We start from the raw sequence: 24,156 nt of genomic DNA, 5'->3' as shown, positions 1-24,156 counted from the left end.
ATTAATAAAATGGTGTCTCTATCAAGACTAAATAAGAAAGACTTTTTAACAACTCTGTATATCAACTGATGATACAGCAAAATAGTGCCAACAGTGAATCAGGGAAAAGAAAAAGTTAAAATATCTTGGCCTCAGCACTAGAAATCCCATAACTTCATGTATTTGAAAACCAAACATACCAAGGTTCATTTTCCCCTTAAAAGGAAGTTTTCTTTGAGGGAGGAGCAAGATGGCAAGATGGCAGAGTAGGAAATCTAAATATAGTTGGGAGTTCAGCTAGATAGAATCGAACCATTCTGAACAGCTACAAACATAACAGGAGATCAAAGAGAATTAGAGCAGCAATTCTAGGAACAAAAAAGCAACCACTTTCTGGGAGGTAGGATGTGTGGAGAAGTGAATCCGAGGAGACGTATGGGAAAATAGACTGCGGGTGGAGGGGCTGGCTCCACGCAAGCAGTAGAGCAACAGAGCACAAAATCAGAACTTTTAGAAATCTGCTTCACTGAGGGACATCACTCCAGAGGCTAAGCGGGTGGGTGGAGCCCTCATGGGGACAGTGTGGTCTCAGGTCCCTTGGGGTCACAGAAAGACCGGGGGGTGTCTGAGGGTGGCAGAGCTCCCAGGTATCGGAACCAGGAAGCCAGCTGCAAAGATGGAGCTGAGGAATGGGCTCTCAGCTCAGGGTTATTTTAGACTGTGATCCACAGTACAGTCGGGCCACTGCTCTTCAAGCAGGGACCCCACAAGTGGGGAGACTTATCTTCCCTCTCTGGAGGCAGGTATCTGCTGGGTTTGGACACTCCAAATGGGACTGTGCACCAGAGACAGAAACGCTCAGTCACAGGCTGGGTGAGCTTGGAGTGCAGCCAGAGACCAGGGAGTTGAGAGGGACTGACTTCTTTTCTCCAAGGGCGCACTGAGGAGTGCAGTGCCAAGCTCTCGGCTCCTCCATGTGGAGATTAGGAGGCTGCCATTGTCATTTCCAACCTCCAAAGCGTATGGAAAGCATTCAGGGAACAAAAAGCCACAGAGAGCTAACATGAGCAGATTACTTAGCCTAGACCCTGGGAAGGGCGTGCAATTCCGCCTCAGGCAAACAAGTGTGATGCAATTCCACCTCTGGCGAAGACATTTGAGAATCATGGCAATAGGCCCCTCCTCCCAAAAGATTAGCAAGAACATCTATCCAAGACCAATCACTGAGAAATACAATCACTGATTGTATGAGAAATAATCGATTTCTGAGAAATAGATCACTCAGAAATATGGAACTTCAGAACTAGGGGAAAGCAACACATAGAATTCATGGCTATTTTCCCATGATTCCTTAGTCTTTCAAAGTTAATTTTTTTTAATTTTATTTTTTTTATTCTATTTTTAAACTTTGTCCTCTTTCTTATTTTAATGTTTTTCACCTATTTTTTCTTATCAATACCTGTTTTAAAAAGTCTTTTTTTTAAGATTTTATTTATTTATTTGACAGATAGTGATCACAAGTAGGCAGAGAGGCAAGCATAGAGAGAGGGGGAAGCAGGCTCCCTGCTGAGCAGAGAGTCCAATGTGGGGCTTGATCCAAGGACCCTGGGATTGTGACCTGAGTCAAAGGCAGAGGCATTAACCCACTCAGCCACCCAGGTGCCCCTAAAAGTCTTTTTAAATTTTCACTGTTATAGTCATATTCTATCCCTTCATTGTATTTAACCCTATTTTGTGTATACATATAGGTTTTTCTTTCTTTAAAATTTTGGGATACAGTTTCTTCTAACAGATCAAAATATACCCTAAATCTAGTGCATGGCTTTGTTCTAGTCTCTAGCCTGATCACATTCTTTCCTCTTTTTCTTTTTTTCAACCAACTTCTTATCAATTCCATTTTTAGAATCTTTTTTAAATTTTCATCTTTACAATCATATTCCATCCCTTTATCATGTTTACCCTTATTTCTGGATATATATAAGATATTCTTTCTTTAAAATTTTGGGAAGAAGTTTTTTCTAACAGACCAAAATACAACCAAAATCATGTGTGTGGTGCTATTTCATTCACCAGTCTAAGAGAATTCCCCCCTAAAAATCAATAAAAATATGTACATACCCTGTCATCTAATAGTAAAACTGGCAAGTCTCAGTAACAAAGAGAAAATCCTGAAAGCAGCTCTGGACAAGAGGTCTGTAACATATGGTGGTAGAAAGATTGGCAGCAGACCTATCCACAGAGACCTGGTAGGGCAGAAAGGACTGGCATGATATATTCAGAGCACTAAACAAAAAAATATGCAGCCAAGAATACTATATCCAGCTACGCAGTCACTGAAAATACAAGGAGAGATAAAATGCTTCCAGGACAAACAAAAACTAAAAGAATTTCCAAACACCAAACCAGCCCTACAGAAAATATTGAAAGGGATCCTCTAAGCAAAGAGAGAGCCTAAAAGTAGCAGACCAGAAAGGAACTAAGACAATATACAGTAACGGTCACCTTATAGGCAATACAATGGCACTAAATTCGTATCTTTCAAGTTACTCTGAATGTAAATGGGCTAGATGCCCCAATCAAAAGAAACAGGGTTTCAGAATGGATTAAAAAACAAGACCCATCAATATGCTGTCTGCAAGAAACTCATTTTAGACCCAAAGGAACCTCCAGATTTAAAGTGAGGGAGTATAAAACAATTTACCATGCTAATGGACATCAAAAGAAAGCCAGGGTAGCAATACCTATATCAGATAAATTAGATTATTTAACCCAAAGACTCTACTAGTTGATGAAGAAGGACACTAAATCACATATGCCCCTAACATGGGAGAAGCCACTTATATAAAGCAATTAATAACAAAAATCAGGGGTGCCTGGGTGGTTCCGTGGGTTAAGACCTCTGCCTTCAGCTCAGGTCATGTTCCCAGGGCCCTGGGATTGAGCCCCACATCAGGCTCTCTGCTCAGCAGGGAGCCTGCTTCCTCCTCTCTCACTCTCTGCCTTCCTCTCCACCTACTTGTGATCTCTGTCAAATAAATAAATAAAATCTTTAAAAAACAAACAAAAAAATAACAAAAATCAAAGAAATACATCAACAATAATACAATAATAGCAGGAGACTTTAACACCTCCCTCACTGAAATGGACAGATCATCTAAACAAAAGATCAACAAGGAAATAAAGGCCTTAAATGACTCATTGGACCAGATGGACATCATAGATGTATTCAGAACATTCCATCCCAAAGCAACAGAATACACCTTCTTCTCTAGTGCACATGGAACATTGTCCAGAATAGATCACACCCAGGATAACGAATCAAGTCTCAACCAGTACTTGGGATCATTCCCTGCATATTTTCAGACCACAGTGCTCTGAAACTAGAACTCAATCACAAGAGGAAAAATGGAAAGAACTCAAATACATAGGGGTTAAAGAGCATCCGACTAAAGAATGAATGGGTCAACCAGGAAATTAAAGAAGAATTGAAAAAATTCATGGAAACAAATGAAAATGAAAACACAACTGTTCAAAATCTTTGCGATGCAGCAAAGGCAGTCCTGAGAGGAACCTGTATAGCAATACAACCCTTTCTCAAGAAACAAGAAAGGTCTCAAGTACACAACCTAACCCTGCACCTAAAGGATCTAGAGAAAGAGCAAAGAAAGCCTAAACCCAGAAAGAGAAGATAAATAATAAAGATTAGACCAGAAATCAATGAAATAGAAACCAAAAGAACAGTGGAACAAATCAACGAAACTAGGAGCTGGTTCTTTGAAAGAATTAGTAATATTGATAAACCCCTGCCCAGATTTATCAAAAAGAAAAGAGAAAGGACCCAAACAAATAAAAATCATGAAAGAAAGAGGAGAGATCACAACCAACACCAAAGAAATACAATTATAAGAACATATTATGAGCAACTATGTGCCAGCAAATATGACTGGAAGAAATGGATCCATTCCTAGAGACATATAAACTACCAAAACTGAACCAGGAAGAAATAGAAAACATAAACAGACCTATAATCAGTAAGAAGATTGAAGCAGTCATCAAAAATCTCCCAACAAACAAGAGCCCAGGGCCAGAGGGCTTCCCGGGGGAATTCTACCAAATGTATAAAGAAGAATTAACTCCTATTCTCCTAAAACTGTTCCAAAACATAGAAATGGAAGGAAAACTTCCAAACTCATTTTATGAGCTTGATCCCAAAACCAGCATTACCTTGATCCCAAAACCAGAGAAAGATCCCACCAAAAAGGAAAATTACAGATCAATATCCTTGATGAACAAGAATACAGAAATTCTCATCAAAATACTAGCCAATAGGATCCAACAGTACATCCCATGACCAAGTGTGATTTATTCCAGGGCTGCAAAGTTGGTTCAACATCCACAAATCAATCAATGTGATACAATACATTAATAAAAGAAAGAACAAGAACCATATGGTATTCTCAATAGATGTTGAAAAAGCATTTGACACAGTACAGCATCCTTTCTTGATCAAAGATCCAACTCAAACTTGATCAAAACTCTTCAAAGTGTAGGGTTAGAAGATACATACCTCAATATCATCAAACCCATCTATGAAAAACCCACAGTGAATATCATTCTCACTGGGGGAAAAACTGAGAGCTTTTCCTCTAAGGTCAGGAACACAGCAGGGATGTCCACTATCAGCACTGCTATTCAACATAGTACTAGAACTCCTAGCTTTAGCAATCAGGCAACAAAAAGAAAAAAGTCATCTGAATCGGCAAAGAAGAAGTCAAACTCTCAGTCTTTGCAGATGATATGATACTTTCTGAGGAAAACCCAAAAGACTCCACTCTAAAACTGCTAGAACTCATACAGGAATTGAGTAAAGTGTCAGGATGTAAAATCAATGCACAGAAATCAGTTTCAGGTCTATACATCAAGAGCAAGACAGAAGAAAGGGAAATTAAAGAGTCGATCCCATTTACAATTGCACCAAAACCATATGATACCTAGGATTAAACCTAACCAAAGAGGCAAAGAATCTGTACTCAGAAAACTATAAAGTACTCATGAAAAAAATTGAGTAAGACACAAAGAAATGGAAAAACTTTCCATGCTCATGGACTGGAAGAACAAATGTTGTAAAAATGTCTATGCTACCAAAAGCAATCTATACATTTAATGAAATCCTTATCAAAATATCATCAATATTTTTCAAAGAAATGGAACAAATAATCCTAAAATCTATATGGAACCAGAAAAGATCCTGAATAGCCAGAGGAATGTTGAAAAGGAAAAGCAAAGTAGGCAGCATCACAATTCCTCTACTACAAAGCTGTAATCATCAAGACAGTGTGGTACTGGCACAAAAACAGACACATAGATCAATGGAACAGAATAGAGAGCCTAGAAATGGACCCTCAACTCTATGGTCAACTAATCTTCGACAAAGCAAGAAAGAATGTCCAATGAAAAAAAGACAGTCTCTTTAGCAAATGGTGATGGGAAAATTGGACAGCTACATGCAGAAGAATGAAACTGGACCATTTCCTTACACCACACACAAAAATAAACTCAAAATGCATGAAAGACTTCAGTGTGAGACAGGAATCCATTAAAATCTTTGAGAACATAGGCCGCAACCTCTTTGACTCACCCACAGCAACTTCTTCATAGAAACATTGCCGAAGATAAAGGAAGCAAGGGCAAAAATGAACTATTGTTGGGACTTCGTCAAGATCAAAAGCTTTTGCACAGCAAAGGAAACAGTCAACAAAATCAAAAGACAACCGACAGAATGGGAGAAGATACTTGCAAATGTCATATCAGATAAATGGCTAGGATCCAAAATCTATAAAGAATTTATCAAACTCAACACCCAAAGAACAAATAATCCAACCAAGAAATGGGAGAAGACATGAACAGACATTTCTGCAAAGAAGACATCTAGATGGCCAACAGACACATGAAAAAGTGCTCAATACCACTTGGCATCAGGGAAATACAAATCAAAACCACAGTGAGATACTACCTCACACCAGTCAGAATGGCTCAAATAAACCAGTCAAGAAAGGACAGATGTTGGCGAGGATCCTACACTGTTGATGGGAATGCAAGTTGGTAAAGCCACTCTGGAAAACAGTACAGAGACTCCTCAAAAAGTTGAAAATAGAGCGACCCTACAACCCAGAAATCACACTACTGAGTATTTACCCTAAAGATACAAATGTAGTGATCTGAAAAGGCATGTGTACCTGAATGTTTATATCAGCAATAACCACACTAGCCAAACTATGGAAAGAACCTAGATGCCCATCAACAGATGAATGGATAAAGAAGATGCGGCATACTATGCAGCCATCAAAAAACGAAATCTTGCCACTTGCAACCATATGGATGAACTAGAAGGTATTATGCTAAGCGAAATAAGTCAATCAGAGAAAGACAATTATCATATGATCTCTCTGATATGAGGAATTTGAGGGGCAGGGGGAGGGGGGGAGGGTCATGGGCAGAAGGGAGGGAAAAAATGAAAAAAGACGAGACCAGGGAGGGAGACAAACCATAAGAGACTCTTAATCTCAGGAAACAAACTGAGGGTTGGGGGGTGGGGCAGGGAGGGATGGGGTGGCTATGTTATGGACACTGGGGAGGATATGTACTATGGTGAGTGCTGTGAACTGTACAAGACTGATGACTCACAGACCTGTACCCCTGAAGCAAATACTGCATTATACGTTTTTTTTTTTAAGGCAATAAATAAATAAATAAATAAATATGAAAAAGAAAGAAGAAACAAAGGAAGTCTTCTTTGCATATACAGACTATAATTTATTTAAAAGAAGTTTATTTGCTGGCTAATAATTTAAAAAGTAATTTATTAACCTTTAAGCCCCTTATAATTAAAACCTAGAGGAAAATATTTTAGTACACATTTAATTTTCTATATTAAAAAAATGTTTTTAATGAAACTACTTAAAAGGAAAGTTTAAGCTGTAAATAATAGCCTGCCACTCACAGAACATGAATACAGAAGAGTCACATCTCAACCCTAAGCTATGTACGATAAACACTTATATAAGGAACAAAACTGAAACTTCACATTGTTTTACCCCATTAAAGATGTAGAATACACAGACAAGGATATTATTCACGCCAAATGTAAATTAGGTACTTGGACCAAGCAGAAACTGTAAGACAATCAGACAGAACACCTAAAACATAAAATATGCCCTCCTAAATATTTTTTTAGTTATGTCCAGTTTTGCTTGCTTCCTCTGCTTAAGATATAGTCATTTGTCACAGCATCAGATGAACGTAAATGGAACTACCAAGCAACTGTTACAAATAATCGTGGGTAGAAAACAAACGGAAATGTAACCAGAAAAATAGTAACAGTCCCTAATTTCAGTTTCTAACTCACAACCCCAACCCCCTCACACTTCCCAAAAAGGCAGAAACTTTTCAAGTAAAGATTGGTGAATTTAAGGGAAATGCCACACCATGGTATTACTTATCTAAGTACTAAAAATGAGTAACAACACAATGAAACAGGACCAAAGGATTACTTTGATACTATGGCGCCACCCACTGGCTAAGAAGTCCCCAGAGCAAATATGAAACCCAGCGGTTAAAAAAAGATTATTGAAATAGGAAGCAGAATAACACTGATATTCTAATTCATTACAGCACCAGGAACTTCTGAAAAAAAAACCATCCATATTATTTATTATTACAAAGAAAGAAGAGTAACTGCTAAATATATTCACAAGGGTAAATTTTATTACTTTTGAAATGCAATTCTACAGTCTCCAAAAGCTAGGACGTAAATCCTAAGAGTCAAAAAAATTAATATATAAAATGTCCTTTCAGCCCTGTAACTGTATATAAAAATACAGTCTTAAGCAGAAGATGCACACTTGTATTTCACTGCTAAGAAAGAAATTATAATATTCATAATATATTTAAATGTTAATATATTTAAATATAATTTAATATATAAGGTATGTAATATATTTAAATATATTTAAATGTTAATAAAATGGAGTTAGCCCCATTTCCACCTTTACCAAAGAAGTGACAGAATACACAGAAAAAAGGACATGTTCAAAAAACTGGACTGAAAAACACAGTGTGCCCCCAAAAAAGTCTTAAGAAAGACCATTCAGATAAACTAGCATAAATTTTTCTTTAAAACAGCACCTTTATAGTCCAAAATATATTCAACTTAATACAATCTCCATTTCCTCCAAATGACATCCTTTCTGTCTTTCCAAATAGTTCTTCTCTTAAATGCCAGCATTCTAGAAATCTCATCATGGAAAATACCTGAGAGTCATTTCTCCTCAAGGACAACCTCCTTGGTAACGCTCAGAATCACACATACAGGCTTTACGTAACGCTCAGAATCACACATAAAGGCTTTACGTCCTTTTTAGAGTCCGTAGGACCCTGCTGACAGAGGATTTCTAAAGACCACACCTCAGAACTCCTCTGCAGATGTGAGCTGCTCTTCCAATTCAAAACTCATGCTACGCTGCGCAGGCAGTCAGGACAGGCTTCAAGTTTCTTTGGCTTAATGATCATTATCATCTGGTCTGCAAAAGCCAAGGTCTTTGCTTGCTCAGAGTCGGTTGATTGCAGATAAGAAGATGATGAGAAAAGTTACATTCCCACAGATATAAACTGCAAACACCACCTTTTTAAAAGCATGACCCTGGAAGAAAAATTGAGACGTGAAAGAAAGAAACAACTCTCATCGAGGTTTGTGTCAATAAATAAGAAAAGGGGGACTTACTTCTGCTTCAGCTACAGTAAATGACTGAAGGATCTGAATTCTGGCATCATCCAATATTTCAACTGTCAAAAACAACAATATAAGTTTGTAAGGCCTGTGAATATGCCAGTAAACTAACTCAAAAAAAAAAGTCCATGTGTAGCATTTGTTGATTTCCAGGTATATATATTCTCCCATGTCAAGCTACCAAACATTGCAAACTTCCTGAACATGTAAGGTTCTCACAAATTGGGACAAGCTGGCTCCAGAACATACTTGTCAAGGGACTTAAAATATGCCCCTTCTCCTGGTCAGTAAACATCATATCAAAGTTTTAACAAACAACATTTTAAGTACATATATATTTTAAATAGCAAGCCATAATTCAGTGGCCATCAGAAACCCTATGGATGTGACTCTACTGTGAATCAAAAATGGCAGGATAGATATTTAGTACTAGCCTCCTAAAATTTGTCCAGGCTCCTAGATTGAAAACTAAAAGGTCCTGGGGCGCCTGGGTGGCTCAGTGGGTTAAAGCCTCTGCCTTCGGCTCAGGTCATGATCCCAGGGTCCTGGGATGGAGCCCCACATCGGGCTCTCTGCTCAGCAGGGAGCCTGCTTCCTCCTCTCTCTCTCTGCCTGCCTCTCTGCCTACCTGTGATCTGTCTGTCAAATAAATTAAAAAAAAAAAAAAAAACCTAAAAGGTCCTATTTTTAGAAGTCCCCCTTAACTTATCATTTAGGAGGCTGGAACTAAGTAAGACACAAAGGACACAGCTCAGAAGCCCAGCTAGTTTAAAGTGACATGCAGTCTCTACTAATATCTCCATTCCTAATAGCTGTAGGTATCTTGACCCTGTCTAAGGTCCATTTGGCACTAAGATCGATACAGACTTGCCATTAGAAAGTCTGGGTAAGGGGCACCTGGGTGGCTCAGTGGGTTAAGCCTCTTCCTTTGGCTCAGGTTACGGTCCTAGGGTCCTGGGATCGAACCCCGCGTTGGGCTCTCTCTCTGCCTGCCTCTCTGCCTACTTGTGATCTCTCTCTGTCAAATAAATAAATAAAATCTTCTAAAAAAAATAGTTAAGGGTGCCTGGGTGGTTCAGTGGGTTAAAGCCTCTGCCTTCGGCTCAGGTCATGGTCCCAGGGTCCTGGGATCGAGGCCCACATCAGGCTCTCTGCTCGGCAGGGAGCCCGCTTCCTCTTCTCTCTCTGCCTGCCTCTCTGCCTGCCTCTCTGCCTACTTGTGATCTCTCTCTCTCTCTATCAAATAAATAAGTAAAATCTTTTTTAAAAATAAATAAATAAAAATTTAAAAATAGTTAAAAAGAAAAAAGAAAAGAAAAGAAAAGGCTGGGCAAAAGAAGTTTTTCCTATCCCACTTGCCTAGTTAGCTAGCTATATATGATGTAGATGGCAACCGAATTGTTAGCACATGGCAAGTTTATCAAATAGGCAAAGTCAGCCTGCAGCTCTGCCCTGTGCTGACTTTGGACATCTCTTCTTCCTCTACTTCTGGGTTCTCTTAGCTCCACGCATTCAGGATTCTCGGTGTGGACGGGCTCCAAGTCAGACCAGCATGCAACATAATAAGTATTTATAACAAAAGACTTCTTCCCTAAAACCTAAGATCATTACCTTTTTTCCCCTCACAAATTCAAATGAGTATCAAAACCACAAGAGCAGAATATTTCCATGAGTTCTAACACTGACTAATCACCACAGACATTTTCAGTGAGCTACCCTGTAAGAGTCAACCATCAGCATCTACAAACTAATTACATTCCTGGAGTTTGTATAAAGGTGATGCTACATAACACAGCTGTTTGAGCAGGTTACCTTTTCGAGAGAGTCGGTAGGCATGCATCTCCAGAACAATCTCTGTCCCAACATGCCAGGCTACAAATCCAATCATTGCATAGGTTTTCCATGGGCCAGGAAGATCTAGTCCTGGTAAATCCATTCCCAGGAACATTGCTGCCACTACATGTATAAGAAAAATATATCTATTCAAATGTAGTCCCCCTCAAGAGAGGTAATTATGTGAGTACATGGGTGTGTATTATATCAAGTAAAACACAACAAAAGAGTTTATGAGATGAATTAGACTAATGTTTAAGACCAAATAATAAACTCAGTCTTTTTTTTTTATTGTAAGACGAGAAACGGTAAGATGGGAAATTATACTTATGCTCTATAAATTGTTTAAAAAGATACACTCAAGGGGCGCCTGGGTGGCTCAGTGGGTTAAGCCTCTGCCTTCGGCTCAGGTCATGATCCCAGGGTCCTGGGATCGAGCCCCGCATTGGGCTCTCTGCTCAGCAGGGAGCCTGCTTCCTCCTCTCTCTCTGCCTGCCTCTCTGCCTATTTGTGATCTCTGTCAAATAAATAAATAAAATATTAAAAAAAAAAGAGAGAGAGAGAGAGGGACGCTCAAACTTTCCAAAAAGTTTAAGTCTGCAGAGTAGGAAAGGGGGAAACGTATGGAAATCATTGCTGACCGTCCTCCTCCTTCCACGAAGAACCCCCAAAGACGATCAAAATGTAAGCGTAGGAGGTATCAGTTTAGGTATTTATTATACAAAGCATCAAAAAATACTGGATGACCATACTTGACTTCTGAAAATCACCCTTCCCGGGAAGGCACCATCCCCATGGAGACGACCTGCAGACAGAAGGCTGGGACACCCCCAGCCCACCTCAGCCCAACTCACAAATGACCTTCAACTTGAGCATTTGGCCATTAACATAGCTTGTTCTGTGGGCAAATGCTAAAAAAAAAAAAAACCACGAGCCTTTGAAGAAAAAGTTTTAAAGCCATTTCAAAACCTTAAACTTAACACTGAAATAATGACTTAGTCACCTCTAGAAATTACTTTCTAGATTTCAACATTTAAGGCTGATCTCTCCTCAACAACCAATTACTCCAATTATTAATACATCCAAAAATCATTTAAGCCAAATTACCACCTGCAATATAAACCACCAGCAATTATATATGAGTAAGTGGCATCACAATCACTTACCTGCTATTATTCTAGCAGCTGTGCCCACACTCCAGTGAGTCCAGTTAAACATTTGCCTTCTACCAAATAAAGAACCAGTCAGCATTCTCAGAAGTGACAGAACTACAATTAATTCCCAAGAGAATAAAAAGCAAGCAATTTCCCTTATTGCCTAGGAATTAGGTATCTGAAATATGTTTTAAAACCCTTTAAAGTAAACATAATTTATCACTGAATTTTACAAAATGCAAAGTGTTTTTACTTAAGAAGGAATTAGTTCACCAAGTAATGATATCCACGTTAAGACCACTTATACAGAAAAGCTGTAAGTACCTTGGGTCATGTAAAGGAGGCCTGAAGGCTGCCAAAAGAGGCTGAAGAACTGCTAAAATCGTCACTATGCAACCAAGGTATGGATGATAACCTGCATACTGAACAAAGTTAAATCATTTTAATGGTCTCGATCTCGCCCAGCAAATTAAACCCTCAAGTTAAACATAAGACGCACAGATGATGTATTCTTAGCATTTTTCTGTCGCTTAAAACATTTGCTAATAGAACAGGACCATTCACTGAGCACCTACTATATACCAGGCATGTACTTCATATACGTTATTACTGATGCTCACTACAATGCTTGACACTTATTATTACCCCACTCATGGGGAACTGAGGCTTAGAGATATCAAATAGTGTGTCCAATGTGTAAATGGTTGTGGTGCAGTCCACGCAGAGTGCTGCCTCACCCCCATCAGGATGTTAGATGATTACCAACACCCGTACAGCCCACCTACGACTAGTTAGTATCCCCATGCCAAGAGCAATCACCCCGATGTACAGTAATTTTGTTTAGAACTCTGTGTTTCCCTGAGCTGAAGGTTCTAGATGATCCTTTGTAACTCAACTGCTTAACAGAGCCTTAGTCACTCAATAAACATTGAATGAATGAATAACCCAGGTAGCCACTGCATGAAAATCTCAGGTCCTTGGTTCAGAATGGAGGGATAACCTGAGAAAAAACATCAGCAAAGTATCTCAACACTGTCAGCGCCACTCCTCCCTTAGAGATGCCACATGCCTGCTTAAAACAGCAGATGGTTGGGTCAGACCACTTGGCACAATTATTCCACTTAAAAACTTAGAGAGGGACTAAGGACATGCTCTAACCTGTGACATGTTTAGATGGGGAAACATTACAGTCTGTTGTCACTGACTGCCATGCGTGGGTAGGCTCTAAAATCTGTGATCTAGAACAAGGGTGTAATAGTTTCTAGCTCATGATGGGAAGCTTTGGTCAACAGGATAAGCTGACAAAAGAACATTATAAAAACACACTCAAGTTATGGCCTCGGTTATATGTGGATAAAATTATAACCAGAACCATGGAGAGGGAAAGTGTCTCTATTTCATAAAACCACAGTAACAAGAGCAATAAAATTCCGGTATGTGCTTAGAATGTGCAGGGAACTATCCTAAGTTCTTTCAGCTAATTAATTCTCAATTCTCAAAAAGCCTGTGAGGTAGTTATTATAATTTCCCCTTTATACAATCCGATTCACTAACTGCAAAGACTGCAAACTACAAAACTTATAAAATAAGCAATACCCTTGTCCCAAATACCTGCATAAAGTAAGTTTCTGCTGTCTAGGCTCATATCAGAAAATCATCACCATTTCCTTTTAAAAAAAAAAACAGGTTGACCAATTCAGAAACTACCTAAAAATCAGGAGGGAGGCTTCCTAGTAACCCACGATTTATCAATCTTGCCCTTATAACAACAGTCCAAACTGAAATACTAAAGTCTGAGATCACATTCTGGCCAGCTATAAAATTGGAAAACTGTCATGGAAGCACAGATCTGACCTTAGGTATATCACTTATTCTCAGTAAGCCTTCCTCATTCATTCATTCTTTACTGAGGACTTAACTATATACCAGAAGCTGCTCTGGGTGCTTAAGATACACCAGTGAGCATACCAGTAAATATCATTGCTCTGTCATTAGCTTACTGGCAATCATAGTATTAGAGAAAAACACTTACAGTGTTCATGTTCCTTAGATATCACACTGTGAATTTTCACTGCTCCATAGTGAGAAAATTCACCCAAGCTATGTGGAGTCTTCATAACATTGGATGCAGCCTATGGGCACCTGCGTGGCTCAGTGGGTCATGATGTCTGGTCTCTGCCTTGGGCTCAGGTCATGATCTCTGGGCCCTGGAATTGAGCCCCGCATGGGGCTCTCTGCTCAGTGGGGAGTCTGCTTCCCCCTCCCCCTCTGCCTGCCCCTCTGCCTACTTGTGATCTCTCTCTCTGTGTCAAATAAATAAATAAAATCTTAAATGTATATATATACATATATATATATTTCATTACCAAGTAATCTGCAATGACAACCTCGATCTCCCCCTGACCCCCAGCCATATGGAACAGTCGCCAGATGATTAAAAAAAGAAAGAGAGATGCATGCAGAAATCTCTTTTAAGCTCTCATCGGAGAATGAAACAGCAACATCAAAATGAATTTCTATAGAAACATCCTGTTTAAGAGGCGCCTGGGTGGCTCAGTGGTTTAAGCCTCTGCTTTCAGCTCAGGTCATGATCTCAGAGCCCTGAGACAGAGCCCCACATTGGGCTCTTTTCTCAGCAGGGAGCCTTCTTCCCCCTCTCTCTCTCTGCCTGCTTCTCTGCCTACTTGCCACCTCTCTCTCTGTCAAATAAATAATAATCTTTAAAAAAAAAAAAAAGAAAGAAAGAAACATCCTGTTTAAGAGATACCTACCGAGCTCCAGCCTCCTCTGTAAACAAAAGGCAGAACAAAAGCAATGCAGGTAAGGGTGGTGGTCGTGAACATGAGCGCCCGATGCACCTGCAAGGGTGAAATGGCACCAGGAGAATTCAATTAACTAGGAAAGAGGACGAGGACGGTGTTGGCATTACCGTGGGGTGGCATTCACAGAAGGCACGCATTCGATGAACATCTAGTCACCATTTACATTGAGTTTAAAAAAAAAAAAGTTTGGTAAATGACTGAACTTAAACTCTGAGCTGCCATCTTCGTCATTCAAAAGCATTTGCCATGATTTCATCTGCACAGAGCAGCAGGAACGACTGCTTCACACATGGAGCACGCCTACTTGCCAAAAGTCCTTCATTTCCTTCCTTTGTTAAGTTCCACCGCCAAGGACAGTGCTGTACCAGATACTCTGGGACAACAAGGAAACAGAAAATACTGTCTCCTGAGGAGCTTAGCACACAGTGAGCAGATGAGAGAAACGTACATGAAATGTCAATTCCTTATGTAAATTATACGAGTGGAAGGACACTGTCAACTGAGTATGTCAGGATAAATGGTGCAAACAGAAACCGTCTCGGGGAAAGAAGGACATGTAATCGCTCTATGTATCACACTACATATAGACACATCTGGATTTGAAAGGCAGTAGAGAACTGAACTGATAAAGTGGAGACACAAAGATTTTTCCAACTGGGAATATCCATACGAGCAGATGAGACAGAAAGAGGCAGAGGGAGAAATCAAAGCCAGAGACAGAGATGAGCAAGGCACATAGCAGTAGAAGAACATATAAAACAGATGGACCCCACCAGCCAATAGTGAGAAACCAGGCTAGATAAGGTAAGTCTTAAAGGCTACCAACATATATCAACATAAAGTTTCAAGAATACCCTGACAAAGTTCAAACTGTTTCAATAAGCAGCATTTTCTCAAAAGCAGACTTGTACCTTCATCTCAGCACAGACGCACTGATCTTCCACTAGACGTGCAACATCTATAGTCCACGACATGCGAAAGGGAAGGTTTGCTTTGCTTTGTTTTGAAGCAGGCTTATTGACTCTTGTCTTTCTATTATGAAACTGCCTCTTCATCCCATACAAAGGGGCAGCATGAAAAGAAACACTTCTAGCTCCTCTTCCCACCCACAGAGGAGATAGATGATCTTGATTAGTGAGTGAGGGACAGTCTAACATTTGCAGGCACCAACCACAGGACAGGCCCCTGTTTGGAAATGCATTAACCCCTGCTACTTCGGTCTTCGGCTTTCCCATCCTCCCTGACCTAACTGCACTCAGGGAGGGCAGTGCACGAATGCTCCTGCAGGCTCTACCTCGGCCAATAGACATGCAAGTCAGATCTTTGGGTCCCAAAGTTTATGTTACAAAGGGATGCACATGGCCCTGAGACCTTCTCCAATCCGGCCTGACCCTCATAAAGCTATCTCTATTTTGACCACCACCAAGCATCTTACGTCTCTTCTCAACTGGTTAGGAAACCAAAGGGCAAACTGAAGGAATTATTAAGATTCCACAACTACAACTAGAATCATACACACACACACACACACACACAGGGGAAAAAAACCCACATACTGCGTATGTCTTCATATCACAATGTTCAAATAATATGGAAATTTCATTCAACTTTTTCTCCCGCCTACCTGAAACCAAGCTGCTTGACCAAAGAAAGCCTTTGACCAAACAGATTTGAAGAACCGAGCAGTGAGCACACCTATGCTCACGGTAGTCATCCATGCCACAAACATTAAGGCACCTGCAGGTGGAAAGACAGAATGGTTGACATCACAACCCAAGCTGTTTCTTAAAGACCACACCAAATGTTCAGAACATAGAAAACAACTAAGGAAATAGATTCAATGAACATTAAGTATAACCTAAAAATACCCTGCATATCCTAGCTTCTACCACCACCACTACTACTTCTCATAGCTAACACTTCCATCACTCCTACCCTGTGCCAGGCACTGAGTGCTTCACATGTATTACTCTAATTGATCTTTAAAACAATCCCATTCAGTAGTTATAATGATTATTCTACTTTTGCTGGATGGGGAAACTGAGGAAGAAAGAAGTTAAGTAACTCGCCTAAGGTTACAAAGTTGGGAATCAAACCCAGTCTGGCTTCAGCAACTGTACCCTTAACCAGGACAATAATACAGCCCTTCTGCAGGTCTACGAGCATCTTCTCACTTCTCATTCCAAAATAGTGAAAAACAAATAGGCAGATTATGTGCAGAATCCGATTACTGTCCCCCTGGAGCTACTTGTAGAAGCAAATTGCCAATAATAAAATTATTTTCAAGCTTAACTATGATGGCATTTATTAAAACTCTACTGGACAGAATAACTCTGGAGAATATAAAGGAAATAAATATATCAAATAAGGACATCCCCTCCCCATACAAGTATACACTTCACTATTCCCCTACTTTTGAATCCCATCTTTTCAACAATAAACCAGGCTACTTTTCAAATGGAATCAACTTTCATATGCAGAACCAGAGCATGTTAGAGTTTTGTTTTAGGCTACTGCTCTTCCAACATGGTTAATTTCATTATTTTAATCATTTAATCATTTCATGTTTAAAATCATCATATGTGTAGCATTGAGTAATTTGTATACCCTTAATTACTTATATGCTGGTCAGTTCTTCAACCAAACTGTATCTTTGAAGCCAAACTACTGTTAGACAATCAAAATCACAAAGCACTCTTCTATTACAAGCCTTCATTTTAATAAATGGTCTAATTAAGGTGCTACAAAAATTAAATTGATTAACCCAGATACTCAACTCTGGCTAAGGTTAGAAATAACTAGGGCACTCTTGAAAAATTATGGATGTCTTAAAAGCTCCATTAGTGATTTTAATGTACAGCCAGGGTTAAAACCACTAATTATCTCTACTTTCCATTTTTAATAAAAAGTTGCAAACATTAAGACAGATATGGCTACTTGCAAATATTAATATTTAAACATGGAAGACTGATAAACATTTGGTAAATTATACCCACCGCCATTCCTAATCCAGCCAGCACTGGGTCATCAGGTAAATTTCCTGCACAAAGTAGTAAAAATACTTCCCATGTAACTTACCATGAGCCTTCAGAAGGAATAAAGAATGGGATCCTCCCACGCTCTTCGGATCGTCTGTCACATTATGTTTTTCATATGTAATCAAAGGTTGCTGAGAGTGCTTGTAAATTCGACCTGAAATTTCAAAGATAGGAAATGAAGAATTACTTCCTCAAGAGAGAAGGAATGGAAAAACAGTGGCATGGCACAGAAACAGTCTTTCTTAAGGTGATAAGAAATAAATAAATATCATCAGGGATGACACTCATATGCAAAAGCCATGTAAATGTATATCACAGTACACACGATCATCTTGAAACATGTTAAAGAAATAACTGAGCCAATCAACAGCTGAATCACCATGAGGACGAAGAATGGAGAAGTTATGCTGGAATAGCTGGTGGTAGGCAAGAAACCAGTCAAACACTGTGAAGTCAAAATGATCACTGACAATATAAAAAACACTGAAAATGTCAAATATAATTCTTCAAAAATACTAATACTTTTAAAAATCTGGAATCCTAGACCAAACTAACAGAAACTGGACCTGGACAAAGTGGGTGGGTAGAAGACAAACAAAAGCATTTTGTTTTTTTGGTTTTTTTTTAAAGATTTTATTTATTTATTTATTTGACAGAGATCACAAGTAGGCAGAGAGGCAGGCAGAGAGAGAGAGGAGGAAGCAGGCTCCCCGCAGAGCAGAGAGCCCGATGTGGGGTTCGATCCCATGACCCTGGGATCATGACCTGAGTCGAAGGCAGAGGCTTTAACCCACTGAGCCACCCAGGCGCCCCCAACAAAAGCATTTTGATGCAATATTGTATTACATGGCATATGGTCAATTTGGACTGGCTTTGACTAACAAATCAAAATCCCAAATAATGGTGATGTAAACAAACTGAGGATGTGTTATTATTTATTATGCATGAGATTAAGTCTGTGAATGTGTAGAATTACTTTGGTATGTGAGTATGCATGTGCGGTTGTTCATTCTGGGAATCTATCCTACAGAAATACTCCCCTTTTACCCACAGATATATACACAAGAATGTCGATAAAAAGCTGTGTGTTTTTTGTGCTGGACCGAAAAAAAAAAAAATTAAGCAAGTTAAATGTCCATCATTAAGAGAATAAATATAAATGATGGAACACACATTGTTTTTAGAATACAACACCAAGTGTCAAAAAGAATAAAAAGAATTAAGAAATCTGATAAAACTGATATACAGGAATCTTTTCTCAATGAAATAAGTACTAGACTACTGGTTACATCTCAGTAATTTCCAAATAGAAATAATTATACAAGATACAGGTTATATTATATCCAAAATGCAACAAAACAAAAAATGAACAAAAATCTAGAAAAAAAAAAATCTACCTAGATATTTATACAACTACTCTTTAAAATAATCCTGGAGCTAAATAGGAAATCAAAATTTAAATCACAAGTCTTCTTTAAAATGAGTTAACAATGAAGATACTTCCTATCAAAACAAATGTGAGGGGCACCTGGGTGGCTCAGTGGGTTAAAGCCTCTGCCTTCAGCTCAGGTCATGATCCCAGGGTCCTGGGATGGAGCCCCGCATCGGGCTCTCTGCTCAGCAGGGAGCCTGCTTCCCTTCCTCTCTCTCTGCCTGCCTCTCTGCCTATTTGTGATCTCTGTCAAATAAATAAATAAAATCCTTTTTAAAAAAATGTGATACAATCAAGGTACATTCAAAAGAAGTTTTTATCACTTAAAAAGCATTTATTAAAAAAAAAACACACACTTAAAGTATTGAAGTCATCATTTAATTCAAGAGGTGTTTACACCAACAAAATATAACCCAGGGAACCAGAAAGGAAGATGGATTAAAAATAAAGGTAGAAATTAACAAACTAGTAAGTTAAAAAATGAAGTCTATGAAAAGCCAGTGAAATCGACTGAGTTTTTGGCAAGTCCAACCACAAGATAAAAAGAAAGAGCACAAACAGTATTAGAAATAAAAAGGGTAGCACACCTGCTGATACAGAAGATACTCTAAAATTATACAAAAATGCTACACACTACTTTAATTAAGCCAAAAATATTCTAAAATCTAAATGAAATGGATGAATTTCTGGAAAAATCTTAAATTAGAAAAATTCACCAAAGAAGTAGTAGAAACTGGAGAGTACTAATGATAGAAGAATTTTTTAAATTAATCCCTAAAGGTTCAGACAGTTATTATGTGGATGAGTTCTAACACACAATTAAAAAAATTTTTTTAACTTTAAAAATTCTTATTTATTTAATAAGCTCTTCTGGAGTTCATTCTATGAGATTAGCATAATACTGAAACCAAAACTAGACATGCATGTGCACACACATACACATTCCCACAACCATAGACCAAAATCAATTACAAATATAGATAGATACAGAAAGCTTAAATAAAATATTAGGGATTCAAATCAATTGTGCATTAAGAGAGCTATAAAACATAGCCAAGCGAAGTTTACCCTGAGAGAAGACTGTCTGCCATTCTGAAGTCTATAAAAATAATGGTAAAATATTATCTCAATTGCTGCCTGAATGATATCAGATGAAATTCAGCACATGTTCATGTCAAGAACTCTGTAAAGTTAGGAAAAGATAATATTCTAAGCACCATAAAGACATCCACCAAAAAAATACAACAAACATGACACAACACTGAATATCAGAAGCATTCCCATCAAAACCAGGAACAAGACAAGAATGTTTGCCACATCACCACTACTGATCCACGTTTTTCTGGGAGAAGTTGAAGAGGAGAATTACCAAGCAGGCCCAGGCCAGATGGCCCCAGAAGATGTAAAGTTACTAACAATAAGCTAGAGATAACCAGAAGCCCTATTGGGAGCAAGAGATAACCGGCTGCTTCTGCTTCTGTAAACAGGTTTCCCACCACAGGCTCCTCGCACTACTGCTCCCAACTAAGGCAGTGCCCCCACCCCTGCTCCCATGGTTTAAACCCACCTACCAGCAGTCAGCTTAGCCCTTGGAACCTGACTGCCTGCAGTCCCCTTTAAAACTCTATAACTCCATTGTCCGTGGCCCAGAATTTTGAGCACAAGGTCATCGGGGTCTGCGGGTGTAAAATAAATGAGTTCTCCTACTTCTCCAAGTGTCAATTGATCTCTCCCTGGTCTGATTTTTCCTTTTCCACAACAAAGTAAACAATGCAATGAAACAAGAAAAAAAAAAAAATAAGGACTGCTGAACCTTGTCATTATTTGCATAAGATAAAACTTTATCTAGAAAAACCAAAAAAAATCAACTGGCCAAATAGATGACTAAATTCAAGACAAATATTCAAAAATCAGTAACTTTCCTATACACCAACAAATTCAGAAAGTGTAAGAAAAATAATCACACAAGAGCTTGTATTAGAAATCTATAAAATACATAGAAACAAAGTAACAAAAAATATATAACCTATATGAAGACATGAAGAAAAGCATTAGATTTTATCCAATATATTCCTGGATAGAAAGACTCACTATGGCAAAGATGTCGATTATTCCCAAAATTAACCTAAAATTTCATTGCAGTTCTAACCACAACCCCAATACGATTTTCAATGGAATCTGACACGTGCTTCTAAAGTTTATCTAGTAGAACAGATACACAACAAAGAGGCAAGAATTGCTGGAAACGAGGCCAGGAGGGGAATCATGCTCTACCACAATTCATAACCTTTTATAAAGCTACTGTAATTTCAACTGCTACAGTAATAAATTAATGGAAGAATAAGCTAGAAATAGTTTGATTTACTGATAGATGTTTGGCATATAATAGGGTTTTGGGGGCACCTGGGTGGCTCAGTGGGTTAAGCCTCTGCCTGCGGTTCAGGTCATGATCTCAGGGTCCTGGGATCGAGTCCCGCATCGGGCTCTCTGCTCAGCAGGGAGCCTGCTTCTCCCCTCTCTCTCTGCCTGCCTCTTTGCCTGCTTGTAATCTCTCTCTCTCTCTCTCTCTCTCTGGCAAATAAGTAAATAAATAAATAATCTTTTAAAAAAAATAGGATTTTTAAGTAGCAGAGATAAAGTGAACTATTCAAAAAATGGTTTCAGGACAACTGGTTATTTGTTTCACAAATACTATTATATCATGGCTTGTTTATAACAGAGAAGATCAGAGAGAAAGCAGAAAATGAGAAAAGCTTTATGTAATGAATACCTAGAGAAGAGAGTCAAGAAGAAAAAGATAATAACTATTGAGAATTATATTGAATTAGCAGAGTTGTGGTGATGAAAACCAGACCACAGTCCAAATAGCCTAAGAGGCAAGTTGGAAGAAAGTATTTTTAAACTCTGATTCACTGCAGACCCACGGGCTAACCAAGAACTTAACCTTCATTAAGGCAGAAGTCCATTATAACTCTGGGATTCCTTTATATGGCTCCATCATAATCTTGGATTTCTACTCTAAGGCAGATGGAGTTCGTATTTAGTACAAGACTCTATGATATTACGTGATGTAATTGTTAAACCAGTCATTTTGTTAAACTATTAAATTTTTAAATTTGTTAAATTGTTAAAATAACCAGTCATGTGATGACAGGGTCTCCAATTCCTGATTATTTAAATTGGTAGATTTCCTAATTGTGAATTACTTATGCACCCAAGTGAGTTCTATCATTTCCCATAACTCCTTATTTCATGATAGGACAATGTCAGCATTCTGGGGGAGGGAGGGTGAAGATAGCATTAGAAAAAAGGTTTTAAATGGATTTTACTGCAATTGTGTACCTTTTACATTTATATGGGTTACAGTTTTATGATTGCTTTGAAAAATGGTTTCAACCTCACAAAGTCTCACTGCTTTTAAGCAGAGTGCGATTTATACCTGGTTCACATACACATAACTAGATAACAGAAGAGACAATGATTTATGTGGCAATACTTTATTCCCCAACACAAGGGTAATGGAAAGTTTATTCCCTAAAGCAATAATATCTAGGTTTGGGTTTGGGGATTTTTTTTTTTTTTTAAGGTTTTGTTTTGCTTTTTTTTGCTCTGCACTCCAGTTATTTAAAAAAAAAAAAAAAAGTCCAGGGGCGCCTGGGCGGTTCAGTCAGTTCAGCATCTACCCTCGGCTCAGGACACAATCCTGGGGTCCTGGAATTGGGCTGCCATGAGGCTCCCTGCTTGGCGAGGAGTCTGCCTCTCCCTCTCCCTCTTCTCCTCCCCTCTGCCCCTGCTCTCTTTTTAAAAATCTTTTTTCATCTTTTTAAAAATCTTTTTATTTTTTACTTTTTTTTATCTTATTTATTTAGGAGAAAGAGAGAGTGAGAAAGGGAACACAAGCAGGGGGAGCTGGAGAGGGAGAAGCAGGCTTCCCACTGGGCAGGGAGCCCAATATGAGGTTTGATCCCACGACATTGGGATCATGACCAGAGCCTAGGCAGACGCTTAATGACTGAGCACCCCAGGTGCCCTAAAGTCTTAAAAAAATTTTTTTTAATTTAAAAAAAATGAGTCTATGCTCCTGATATACATATACTTTAGTTAATAAACATATTGATGTACTATTGTCTTAATGCATTATGAGCACTGTAAAATATATTAAAATAGAAATTTTTGAGATGAGATCAAATCAATCTAAATAGAAGGTTCTAGCGTTATTCCTTGTATCCTCTAGACTCTCCTACAATGTATACACCTTATTTGGGAGAACCCTGTCCTGGAGTAGTAAGTTATCAAACTACAGTACATAAAACAATCACCTGGAATGTTTGTTAAAAATGCAGATTCCAATCACCAATGACAAGAGATTCAGTGAGTCTAAAAGCTGGAGTTTGGGAATCTACATTTCCAGCAGTTCCTCCAACTGGTTAGGAAGTAGGTTGTTTGAGGCCACACTTTGGGAAACACCACAAAAGAGAGAGATTCTCCCCACCATAGCATCAGCATAGCAACACCAGCTGGAAAGGGAGATACAATACTCCATTCTACACCTACATTATCCATGAACTAGAGTTTTCTAGGCAAATATTGGAACTATCACTTAAAATATTGTTTCTATCAAAATGTATTCCAATTTCTACAGTGCTACCCTAAGAAGAAATTTTTGGCATTGTCACACATCCCCCTCCCACACACACATAATTTATTATGTAATAGAATTCATCCACTTAAATGAAACTGCTTTTCCTTTAAGATGTAAATTTTTTAAGTATCAAGATTTTTCTTTTAAGATTTTGTTTATGTATTTGGGAGAAAGAGCGAGCAAGAGCAGGGAGGAAGGGGAGAGGGAGAAGCAGACTCCTCGCTGAGCAAGGAGCCCAATGTGGGGCTCGATCTCAGGACCCCGAGAGATTATGACCTGACCCAAAGGCAGCCACTTAACCAACTGAGCCACTCAAGCACCCCTAAGTATCGAGTTTTTTTAAGTATAAATACAAACTGCTAAATCCCCTAGCAATGGAAGGTATCCATTTGCATCCGTAGTCATACATGAAGCACCTGTACCATACTGGGCACCAAAGGAAGCAGTTTGGTATCATGGAAAGAGCACAGC

General features: G+C 38.7%; 1 protein-coding gene across 2 annotated transcripts in view; it reads right to left on the bottom strand.

The window, feature by feature from the left end:
- Positions 1-8,351: 8,351 nt before the first annotated feature.
- Positions 8,352-24,156, bottom strand: part of FRRS1 (ferric chelate reductase 1) — a 72,975-nt gene continuing 57,170 nt past the window's right edge. For both annotated transcript variants that reach the window (XM_032302453.1, XM_032302452.1), the window contains 8 exons: positions 17,652-17,765; positions 16,198-16,310; positions 14,523-14,609; positions 12,076-12,173; positions 11,764-11,822; positions 10,577-10,720; positions 8,759-8,820; positions 8,352-8,677 (listed from right to left, as the gene is read on the bottom strand). In XM_032302453.1, coding sequence (XP_032158344.1) covers positions 8,585-8,677; positions 8,759-8,820; positions 10,577-10,720; positions 11,764-11,822; positions 12,076-12,173; positions 14,523-14,609; positions 16,198-16,310; positions 17,652-17,765 — 770 coding nt within the window. In that variant the 3' untranslated portion in view covers positions 8,352-8,584. The remainder of the gene's footprint in view (positions 8,678-8,758; positions 8,821-10,576; positions 10,721-11,763; positions 11,823-12,075; positions 12,174-14,522; positions 14,610-16,197; positions 16,311-17,651; positions 17,766-24,156) is intronic.

This window comes from Mustela erminea, chromosome 10 (assembly GCF_009829155.1).
Source record: "Mustela erminea isolate mMusErm1 chromosome 10, mMusErm1.Pri, whole genome shotgun sequence".
Lineage (NCBI taxonomy): Eukaryota > Metazoa > Chordata > Mammalia > Carnivora > Mustelidae > Mustela > Mustela erminea.
This window is presented reverse-complemented; position numbering and strand designations above follow the sequence as displayed.